Source organism: Quercus suber, unplaced genomic scaffold (assembly GCF_002906115.3).
Source record: "Quercus suber isolate HL8 unplaced genomic scaffold, Cork oak 2.0 scaffold_332, whole genome shotgun sequence".
Lineage (NCBI taxonomy): Eukaryota > Viridiplantae > Streptophyta > Magnoliopsida > Fagales > Fagaceae > Quercus > Quercus suber.
This window is the reverse complement of record NW_027069785.1, coordinates 734689-746976: the sequence shown is the minus strand read 5'-3', so window position 1 is coordinate 746976 and position 12288 is coordinate 734689. Positions and strand designations below refer to the sequence as shown.

At 32.7% G+C, this 12288-nt stretch overlaps 1 protein-coding gene across 1 annotated transcript; it reads left to right on the top strand.

Moving 5' to 3' along the window:
• Positions 1–1593: 1593 nt before the first annotated feature.
• Positions 1594–11069, top strand: LOC112006858 (glucan endo-1,3-beta-glucosidase, basic isoform). Its single transcript, XM_065759560.1, has 3 exons — positions 1594–1759; positions 3398–4154; positions 10940–11069. Exons 1-3 carry the CDS (start codon positions 1666–1668, stop codon positions 11067–11069), a joined length of 981 nt encoding a protein of 326 aa, XP_065615632.1. The 5' UTR covers positions 1594–1665.
• Positions 11070–12288: the final 1219 nt, after the last annotated feature.

Here is a 12288-nt window from a genome sequence, read left to right as displayed (position 1 = left end):
TCGGTCATTGATTTAATTTGGATACTCAAAATTCGAATATTATATAAGAAAAATTGCAAAGATTTCCTTTTAAGTTTTCCGTTCTAACATTTACCTCTCTTCTAGTTTAGAATAAAATATTCATCTCCTCTAAAAATTGTCAACTATTTATACTAACTTTCAATAACTGAAAAAGAGTTTAAAAATCTTATATTTTATATTTTACCCTCCACTTGCATACCCCTTCTAATAAGAAATTTGAGATTTAAAAAAAAAATTATTACAATTATTTAGGGAGGTCAGTGTAAATAGTTTGTAATTTAGGAGAGGTGAGTGTTTTATTCAAAATTAGAGTAAATGTGAGTATAATAATAATAATAATAATAATAATAATAATAATAATAACCTCAAGGAATTAAGGTCAATGAAATTTTTTCATAATGCATATTAATTAAATCCAATTACTATTTGGTTTTTGGCCCATATGACTATAGTTGGCCTACAGTGGACCTGGTGGAAATTAGTATCCACTCTCTTCGGCTCTTTGCTTTCCCACTTATTTTCTACTCATTTGAACAATTATCTTGATGCGGTTCTTTTTCGTTCTTCCCCCCTCTTTGCTTTCCCACTTACTAACAATGCATTACTATTCTTTTTTTTTTTTTTTTTTTTTGAGATAGTTTCAACCTATGACGTCCGCTTCTAGCGATAGTCCTTTATCATTAGACCAAGACACCAATCAGTTTTTGATGTAGACGGAGATTGAACCCTAGATTTTTTATTCAACCATCAGAGACTTTACTAGCTAGTTGAGCTAACTTGAACCTACAATGCATTACTATTCTTTTGTTAAATTAAGTTGGGGAAGGGGTGGGAACCTAGATCCTAAATGTTGATATTAAGAATGTCGGAGGTGTGCCAATTGACGATCACTTCTATGGGAGAAGTACTCCCTTGATAACAATGAGTTTCTGTAGAAACTACGCCTTTTACATCTAATAGCACTACAAGTGATCCACACTTTGCATGTGATACAAATAAAATTGGAAAATAATTGATTGTAGAAATGAAAGACACAATCCGTCCATTAAATGTTGCATTGATGTAAAACGTAGGAACAAGATCATCTCTATTTATTTGATATACTTTCATGCAAATAGAGAGAGTATATTTCACGGTTAAGATTTTATTTCTTGAATTTATCAGTGAATAATTTTCACACCATAATAGATATACCTTTAGATTTATAATATTTAATCTGAACTATAAAATTAAATGAACCAATTTCAAATATCATCAAATTGGAAAGCACTATGCATCCTTCACATAAACATGTAAATTTCCGTAGGACGGCAACCAATAAGACTGGTTGTTTCAAATAAAACCAAACACGGTGGGACATTGAAAAATTGAAGACAATTCAAAGGCCTGGGGAGAAATTTCCACAAAATAATGCGCAGTTAGATGTGCCTTGAATGATGCAAGTTGGGTCGTCTACAACTTAGTTCACGTAGACTGCTTGACCAACAAAAATGTAGAATGTGGATATGGTCACTCAAAAAAATATATAGTACAAGCATCCATCTATATCTCTTACTCTATAAAAGGGCAGCTAAACAATGGTATAAGGCATAGTTGGCTATCTTAGCTTTTTGTTTCCTATTCCTTCCATTTATAGTTTTCTCAATGGCTAAATCCGGTCATGCTGGTAAAAGCCCTTCCATCATCTCCACAATAATGCTGGTACTTGGGCTGCTAATGGCTACCCTAGGCACAACAGGTCTCTCTCTCTCTCTCACTCTCATTGATACATGATTTTAAAGTCTTTTACAGCCCAAATCAAATGCTTTTTTTTTTTTTTTTTTTTTTTTTTTGTGGCTGGGTAAGTGTTTATTCGGGGGATCGCTGAGCTAGAGGTAACTAGAGGTACCGGGTACCACATGGGCTACAAGGCCCGGTGGTCCAAATCAAATGCTTTTGTGCCTTAATTAACCCAAGGTTGAGGAGCTGTGATATTGTCACACACCCACAGTATACTGCCTGGCCTCTTGCACCCACATGTGGGTTCCATGTTGTTGTGAGTGGATGTACGGAACAGTACACTTATTAAGACACCACCAATGTTAAGGGGCTCCTAACTATTTTCAAATAATTATTTTTAGTTTTTAAACAATATTTTACGCATTTCAATACACTTTTTCATCTATACGTATTTTCACAAATGTTTTTAAATAACAATTTTCAATTTTTAAACACATATACCAAACGGGCCCTTAATGTTGTCCTCTAGGCGATAGATTTTCCTTTGAGCTAAGCTTGATTGAACCAACCTTAGTCCGATCTCTACAAATCTGTCTTGGTCGTCATGCCATTTTTGGAATTGAAGCACGTTCACGTTGCGTGCTCACCAAAAGTAGCCTAGAATGTAATAATAGCATTTAATTAAGCGCCACTCTATAGTTGTATTTAGAATGGGCACCTAATAAAAGGAAGTCACCGAATTACTTCTCTTAAATGAGCCACAACTAGCCTTCTAAGCATTTAAATTAATTAAGAACTGCCCCATTAGTTGTATTTAAATGACCTTTCTTCATTTGTTTTGTTTGGTTTTGGCTCTCTCTCTCTCTCTCTCTCTCTCTCAAAATAATGGGGTGAGAAAGAAGGGAGAGGGGAGTCCAATAAAATCATGTGTAGAACTAGGATATTTTACCAAGTGATATAGGACAACATATGGGGTTTAATGTTTATCATTTGTTAGTTTTTTTTAATTTTTATATCATTATTGCTATCTTAGAACAGAGGATTTTATTTTCTTGATTCTAGGTGTTTTTAAGGGTCTGCTAGTCAAAATATAATTAGGCGTATAATATGTAAACAAAAATTCAGGTCAGAATTTCATGAATAAGAATTTCAAAAATATTTTTCTCCTTTCTTTTTGTTGAATTCTAGTTATTCATTGTGGATTCAACCGGGAAGTCAGAAGACAAAATAGTCAATTCATGGTTGTGGCAAGTGGCATCAATTAGCTAAACAATTGAAAATTTCCATGATTACTTAATCATATAGTATATCTTGCGGAAAATGCTAAATTAGTCCATATTTTTATTACTATAAATTTTACATTAATGTGATTGGTGGATTTTAAAAACTTAATAAAATAATATTTGAATTATTATTTTTTATAATTGGTAACACGTCAGTTTGTAAGTCTTACGTATAATATCTCTAACATTACTATTATTATCCAACGAATCTTTCACTTTTAATATATTCTTATATTATGCGAGCCTACAAACCCAATGAATCTTCCACTTTCAATATATTTATGACATTCCTGCTTTGAGTCCCTGACTGAGATAAATTGCATAAGCATATTTATGTATGTAAAACCATTGACTTATTGTCTAATCTAATGCAGGTGCCCAAGTTGGTGTTTGTTATGGAATGCTTGGTAACAACCTTCCACCACCGACAGAAGTTGTAGCTCTCTATAGACAAAACAACATCCAAAGAATGAGGCTCTATGATCCAAACCAAGATGCTCTCCGAGCCCTTGGAGGCTCCAATATTGAGCTCATGCTAGGCCTTCCAAATGACAAGCTTCAGGAGATTGCTTCAAGCCAAAACAACGCAAATGCTTGGGTCCAAAACAATGTGAAAAACTTTGGAAATGTCAGATTCAAATACATTGCAGTTGGAAACGAAGTAAAGCCTTCAGATTCATTTGCACAGTTCCTTGTCCCCGCCATGCAAAACATTCAAAACGCAATTTCTGGGGCTGGACTGAACCAAATCAAAGTTTCCACTGCCATTGACACTGGAGTCCTTTCACAAGATTCTTTCCCCCCATCAAAAGGCTCATTCAGAGCCGATTATAGGCCAATTCTTGATCCTGTCATTCGCTTCTTAGTGAACAATGGGTCCCCATTACTTGTTAACTTGTACCCCTATTTTAGTTACACTGGTAACACCAAAGACATTCATCTTGACTATGCTCTCTTCACAGCTCCTTCACCTGTAGTGAGTGATCCCCCACTAAATTATCGCAACCTTTTCGACGCCCTTCTTGACACTGTTTACTCGGCTTTAGAGATAAACAGCCTAAGTTCCAAGTCAATTTCAGTTAAGAAGAGGGCTTTATTAAGTGCATCAAGGAATAAGAGCCACTTATTATGGTGCATAACAATTATTATTATAATAAGAGTTTTTGCTAACTCACAATAAATAAGAAGTAATAACCTCGCAGACAATAAATATGAGTGCAATATCTCTGATGTAATATTATTAAGAATCATTTATCTCTAATGTTTAGGTATGTTTCATTGATGTATGAATATCTACAAAATATTATTTCAGAGCTTGTTGGATTGACTAGTGTTTTTTTTTTCCTGGTTGGGGGCTGGAGTTAAATAAGTATTTTTCATAACATAAGATGAACTATTTGTGTACGTTAGTTATTATATCATAGCGTATGCAAATTGAAATTTTCAAAATCAAAATGTTAGTGATATGCGAATTTCAACAATTAACTCAATTAGTAAAATTTTTTATTATTGTATAAGGGATTTGGAATTCTACCTATGCTAAAAAGAAACTTCTCGACTTCTTGACTTGATGAGAATGAACAATCACCAAGAACTGTTACACAAGAACTAATATTAGAGCTACTGTTACCCATAATGACCTCGCAGAAAGGCACTGGTTATGATGAGATAGGTTATTTCAATATGTAAACATTCTCAAAAAGCAAGGTAGAGAAGCCTAACATTTTCTAGAGGAAAGACAAAGTCCAAAATAACAACCAGTTAGACGAGCTTTAAGTGATGCACTTGGTTGCGTAGATAATTTAGTGTTACTTAATTTCCATGGAGTGCTTGACGGGTTAAACTGCGGTGGCATATAACTATTAAACAATCCATTTCCATGGGGTGCTTGACGGGTTAAATTGTGGTGGCATATACAACTATTAAACAATCCATTTCCATGGAGTGCTTGACTAGCTATAGTCACTCAAAAATCTCAATCTCAAGCACAAGCATCTCCCTCTATAAAAATAGTGTTGGAAGCATAATTGGTTTCAATCCAAGCTCTTAGTCTACGTTTCTCTTCTATGTTTTTGTCAATGGATAAGTCTTATTCAACTGGGAACGGCCCTTCAGCGATGTCCTTAATGCTTACGTTTGTGATGCGGATGGCTAGCCTAGACATAATAGGTCTCTCTTTCTCTCTCCCTCTCTCTCACTCCTTTTGCACGTTATACATTAAGCTCCCAAATCAAAACTAGTCAAAGTAAATAATTCTTTTGGAAGCACACTGTTGACAAAATTTTTTAACCAATGTTTAACAATAATTGTTAGATTATGTATCTCTTAATTACAATCTCTTGTTTCAATGGAAAACTTTTTGATTCCAACCATGTCGTCTTTGTACACGAGTTTATTTATTTTTATGTTTAAGGGGATATGTGTTTTTATTTATTTGTGGCTACACCTAATAATTTATTTGGGTTGCCTACGTGCCATTGGCAGGGATCAAGATCTTAGATTTAAAGTCTCAAATATGGTTTTGTCCAACTTTAAATGATGGATCTTTAAATCAATACTTGGAGTTTAATTAAGTATTGACATAATTTTGTATTTGGGTGAGATAATTGATTTTAGTCTCAAGGATCATGCTTTTATGACAATCGAGCAAATTTCTCTTTCTTTCATTTGCTTATTTGTCGGAGTTTTAATAATATTTTGATTGATATTCCCAAATTTAATAAAGGGAAAGAATACTCCTTTGAAGCAATTTAATTATTGTGAACATATTTGGAATTGGAAAATTTCTCCAACCCGATTTTATGGTCATTTTATTTTAAGAATTATTAACTCTAATCTTGTTTAAGGAGTTAATAATTCCAAAGAATTAGTCACGATTAATTTGGTAGAGTTAAGGACTCCATTAATTTAATGGTGGAGTCAAGGACTCCATTAAAATGGTAGAGTCAAGTACTCTATTAATTTAGTAGAATCAAGGATTCCAATTAATTTGATAGAGCCAAGAACTCCATTGATGGGGTAGAGTCAAGGACTCTATTAAAATGGTAGAATCAATCAAGGATTCCAATTAGTGGGGTAGAGTCAAGGACTCCATTAATTTAGTAGAGCAATTAATTTGGTAGAGTAAATGACTCTATTAATTTAGTAGAGACAAGGATTCTAATTAATTTGGTAGAGTCAAAGACTCCATTAATTTAGTAAAGTCGAAGACTCTATTGATGGGTAGAGTCAAGACTCCATTTATTTAGTAGTATCAAGGATTCTAATTAATTTGGTAAAGTTAAGGACTTCATTAATTTGGTAAAATCAATGATTTTAATTAAAAATGACATTACACCACAACTTGAGATAATTTTTATTTGGTAATTTTCAAATAAGATTTACGAGTCAAGGATTCTAATTGGTTTCAATCCAAGCTCTTAGTCTACGTTTCTCTTCTATGTTTTTGTCAATGGATAAGTCTTATTCAACTGGGAACAGCCCTTCAGCGATGTCCTTAATGCTTATGTTTGTGATGCGGATGGCTAGCCTAGACATAATAGGTCTCTCTTTCTCTCTCCCTCTCTCTCACTCCTTTTGCACGTTATACATTAAGCTCCCAAATCAAAACTAGTCAAAGTAAATAATTCTTTTGGAAGCACACTGTTGACAAAATTTTTTAACCAATGTTTAACAATAATTGTTAGATTATGTTTAGCAAACATCATCAAATTCGTTCAAACATAATTTCACCCATAAACATTTTGATGTATGAGTTTTATTGATGTGAGTAGTGCCCATTCAAGATAATGTATCTCTTAATTACAATCTCTTGTTTCAATGGAAGACTTTTTGATTCCAACCATATCGTCTTTGTACACGAGTTTATTTATTTTTATGTTTAAAGGGATATGTGTTTTTATTTATTTGTGGCTACACCTAATAATTTATTTAGGTTGCCTACGTGCCCTTGGCAGGGATCAAGCCAATTCGAAGTTCTTATTTTTGTGATCTTAGATTTAAAGTCTCAAATATGGTTTTGTCCAACTTTAAATGATGGATCTTTAAATCAATACTTGGAGTTTAATTAAGTATTGACATAATTTTGTATTTGGGTGAGATAATTGATTTTAGTCTCAAGGATCATGCTTTTATGACAATCGAGCAAATTTCTCTTTCTTTCATATGCTTATTTGTCGGAGTTTTAATAATATTTTGATTGAAATTCCCAAATTTAATAAAGGGAAAGAATACTCCTTTGAAGCAATTTAATTATTGTGAACATATTTGGAATTGGAAAATTTCTCCAACCCAATTTTATGGTCATTTTATTTTAAGAATTATTAACTCTAATCTTGTTTAAGGAATTAATAATTCCAAAGAATTAGTCACGATTAATTTGGTAGAGTTAAGGACTCCATTAATTTAATGGTGGAGTAAAGGACTCCATTAAAATGGTAGAGTCAAGTACTCTATTAATTTAGTAGAATCAAGGATTCCAATTAATTTGATAGAGCCAAGAACTCCATTGATGAGGTAGAGTCAAGGACTCTATTAAAATGGTAGAATCAAGGATTCCAGTTAGTGGGGTAGAGTCAAGGACTCCATTAATTTAGTAGAGCAATTAATTTGGTAGAGTAAATGACTCCATTAATTTAGTAGAGACAAGGATTTTAATTAATTTGGTAGAGTCAAAGACTCCATTAATTTAGTAAAGTCGAAGACTCTATTGATGGGTAGAGTTAAGACTCCATTTATTTAGTAGTATCAAGGATTCTAATTAATTTGGTAGAGTCAAAGACTTCATTAATTTGGTAAAATCAATGATTTTAATTAAAAATGACATTACACCACAACTTGAGATAATTTTTATTTGGTAATTTTCAAATAAGATTTACGAGTCAAGGATTCGTATCTAAAGCTTCATATATGAAGTTAGGAACTCCTTATGAAACCCAATCTTATTTGTTTTACCAAACAAAAATTCATATTTTTTTTAAAAAGGTGAGAGAGAGATTTTGGTAGTGCCAAGATGAGAGAATTTTTATTTAGTAATGTTCAAATAGGATTTACGAGTCAGTGACTGCTATCTAAAGCTTTATGCATGGAGTTAAGAACTCTGCATGAAACCCGATCCTATTTGCATTACCAAGCAAAAATTCATATTTAAGAATAAGAGGGAGAGAAATTTAGAGAAGAAAGGGACTGATAAAATCCCACATACAAACCTACGCTATTCCTCTTCTGCTTGATATTGCTCTCCCTCTCCGTGCCTCTCTTTTTTTTCTTCTGTGTCTTTGCCGTGTGTGTGTACTTGCTCTCTTTTTTGTGTATCTGCCTTCTATCTATTTTTTTTTCCTTGTGCGTGCCTCTCCCTATTTATAGTGAGATTCCAAAGAAGCTGTTGCCTTATTTTTCTCTCAACTGATCAGATCATGGAGCAATTTTCGTCAGTTTTTCCTCAACAACTCCTAATTTCATGTTGAACCGTAACCCACTTTTCAGCTTTTTTTTTTATTTTTTTTTTTTATATGTTCCGTTGCTTTTTAAGCTCCCCCCCCAGTTTGTGGGACCTTCCAACTTTTCAAGCCTACTTTCACAGAACCGTGCTCCTTACTTTTTGGTGGTGAAACTTCCACATGTATATATATATATATATATATTTTTTTTTTTTTCGCTTGATTTGTGTCTATCTTTTGCTTTTTGTACTAGGCAATAGGCTATGAACGTGGCTCATATTATTATTATTATTATTATACTTCTTTTTTCTTTCTTTTTTTATTTTTATTTTTGGTAGTATTGGCTAGATACCGACCATACATGATCACACTTTTTGGACCTATGCTTTTGTTTAATCGTAGCTGCCGTGTAGATGCAACACTTTTTATATAGTAATTTTTTAGTTTAACACACATTATTTGCTGCAACTTGATGTTTGGTCGACTATGAATGATAATAAATTCATCACATTTTTTTTACCATTACAGTCAACCACTCAAGAGTTGTGGCAAAAATTGTCCCTAGACCTTTTTACAAAGCAAAACCTCCATAAGATCACTTTATAAATTCTCATAAATAGGGACGAACCCATTAAGGGGCTGAGGGGGGCCATGCCCCCCCCCCCCCCAAATTTTTTTTGAAAATTTTAGATAGTATATAGGATGAACAAAAAAAATTCCCTTTTTACCAATATCATAATTCAATAATTCATAACCAAAAAAATCTCATAGAAAAAAAAAGTTCCCTTACGGGGGTTACAACAACTTATATAACTTTTTATTTTGATTTATAGACTATGGGAAAGTGAATTACAATATTTATATTTTTTTCAAAAGATAAAATGCCAAAATTCTTTTAGAAGCCAATATTGATGACGTATTATTGCCAACTCGTAATATTGATATCTCAATTTTTTTAAATCCTCAAACAAAGTTTTGAAAAACTTCATTAGTGTGATTTTCAATTGCATCCAAAAGTATGAGATTATCATATTGGTGAGTTGATCAACAAGATAAAATCAACATATTAATTCCAATTACCTAAAATATGGAGATCTGAAGTCCTCTTCTTCTTCTTCAAAAAAGGTTAGAATATCATGTTATAACTTTCAACTTTTTTGGTTCATATTATATCCTTCTTGACTTAAATATTTAGGTAATAAAGTGCAATTTTTTTATCTACCATGATTTTTTTTTTTTTAATAAACCATGTCACATAAAATTTTTTTGGTTCATGCTTTGTCGCCCCTAAGTTCAAATCCTGATTCTGTCCCTACTCATAAACCATACATATTCTATGTATTGCTTGAACAATTTTGATAAGTGGAGATCACAAAAAATTTCACAATAGCTTAAGTGACAAGTAATGATTAATATACGATAAAGTAATGCCAATTATGTTTCTATATGAAATTATACTAATCATAACCTATCACCTCAAAAGTTGTAAAAAAAAAATTTTGTGAAATTATTTGTGTATGCAGCATTATTGGAACATTGAACATGTATGACATGAGAGATAATCTTAGAAAACCAAGAAATTGGTAACATGGACTCTATTCTCGTGTATTGTATGCCAGATGTTACCTTAGTAAAAAAAAAAAAAAATTTAATATCCACTTCTAGTCATGTTTTTAGTTTGTTTATAAAGCATAATAAAACCATGATTTTGAATATTTTATAAACTTATAGAGAAAATAATTTTTAATCATCTTGATGTTTGTTTAGCATGATAATGATAGATACGTGGGTAATTTATATTAAATGTCTCTCTAATTATAAATTTGGTATAATTGAGTTTGCATTATAAATTTGGTAAAAATGATCTCATAAAAAGCTATAGGGTAGTATGATACTTTACACTATGTTTGAAACGGAGAAAGGTGGGGGGAGAGAGGAAAGTGTCGAATATACGAAAATTTAATGTATTCTAGTCATCTTCCATTTTCCTCTCTTCTACTCTCCCCTCATCTCCCACAATCCAAACATAGGGTTAAAGTCTAACTATACATGTAAATTTAACCATAAGTGTATATATGACTGTTATCTTGTAAAAGGCTATGGGCCGTAGGCCCACCTTATTTTACTTCTATAGTATACATACTTGTACTGCACACTTTACCTCCTATATAAAGGAACTATGTATATTTTATTATTTGTGAAATACAATACAATTTATTTAGTATTTCTAACATAATATTAGAGTCATTGCTCTGACCTTTTCTTAGCAATCTTATCTCTCTTTGGTGTTACTCAAAACTCATAGTCGCTTCCGCTACCATAGCTACCGTGCAGCCATTCGCTGTTGAATCTCCAGTGTCTCTCAGTCATCATGTCTAGTTCTGGACCTACAACTGCCATCGTTAAGGAGTCTCACACCATAAGGACCAATGCCATTATTGTCGCTGCCTTGAATCTTGCCCAGTTATGCTTTTGCAGGTACCACTGTGATCTTCTTGCCCCAATCTACTCAATTGTGGAAGTCTTGCAGCCATCGAAGCATTCACGCGCCTTCACACGTGTTAACACCCCATTTTGCAATCAGCATTTAACCTCACATAGAGGATAAAAGGGTAATTTTGCCTTGGGAATATGCATCTTGATTTTGGTTACTAGATCCTTAACCTTACTTCACTAAAATGATTTTGATGTTGTAACGATCAAATCGATTGGTCATAAGCTCTAATTGGACCATCAGATTGAAAGTTATCATCAAATCAAGTTTTAATGGCCGAAATGCATTATCACAAATTGAGTCAAACTATATGTGATTATGAACAATTGATTCCAATTGGTTATAATTATAATCAATTTGAGATTAAGGATGTGTCATAATTTGATTGGTTAGGACTACATTTTATGTTAAGGTTGCATACACTTAATCTATATATATAATAATAGGTGAAGCAGAGAGAGTGTGAAATTGAATTCCAAATTAGAACTCTAATTGTGTGCAACGTGTACACACCAAATTAGAGTTCTAATTTTGTGCCATGTGTCTAGAATCTGAAATTGAAGTTGAATTTTGCATTATGTGGCTAAATGTATATGTGCTCATTCTCATTAAAACCACTTCTATGTATCGTGTCAAGTGAGTTACTGTGCTAATTAAGTTTTTTCTTGATTTTGCAATCAAACGTGAAAACCAAAGAGATTAATATCGGTGATAAGAACTTGGTTTGGGTACATTGCATAATTTCCAAAAAGATAAATGTATGTGAGCTCATTCTCATTAAAACCACTTCTATGTATCGGGTTAAGTGAGTTACTGTGCTAATTAAGTTTTTTCTTGATTTTGCAGTCAAACGTGAAAACCAAACAGATTAATATCGGTGATAAGAACTTGGTTTGGGTACATTGCATGATTTCCAAAAAGATAGCAAAGCCAGAGTTTGCATATTTGTTATAAATTGCTTACAAAGTTTGCATCTTTACATTTGCACTGAGTTTCAGATTAAAGTGCTTTCTTCTTGGTTATGACACTGAGTTTTGTTTGCTATTCACTTACAAAATTTGCATCTTTACATTTGTTATAAATTGCTAATATGTGATTAGATGCACATTATGCCTAAAATTCACTATCCTTATATTTGACTTTTTGTTCAAGTTTGGCACCTATAACAATGAAAAAAGCACTGTTGTGGACCGATGGATAATACTTTTTGCAGGCTGCAAAGGAACTTAGTGATCAATGGAATCTCACGCGAATTGGAGAGGACCCGACTGTAGATGTCTGGTTGGTAGATGTGAGTCACTATGTTTTTAAAATTTTCAGTGAAGGTAAATGT

Bases quoted from the DNA above. Each gene is read 5' to 3' on its own strand.
- LOC112006858 (XM_065759560.1), top strand. From the start codon at position 1,666: ATGGCTAAATCCGGTCATGCTGGTAAAAGCCCTTCCATCATCTCCACA. The intron at 1,760-3,397 runs GTCTCTCTCTCT...AATCTAATGCAG, and splicing joins GGCTACCCTAGGCACAACAG to GTGCCCAAGTTGGTGTTTGT. The intron at 4,155-10,939 runs GTGCATAACAAT...ATGCTTTTGCAG, and splicing joins AATAAGAGCCACTTATTATG to GTACCACTGTGATCTTCTTG.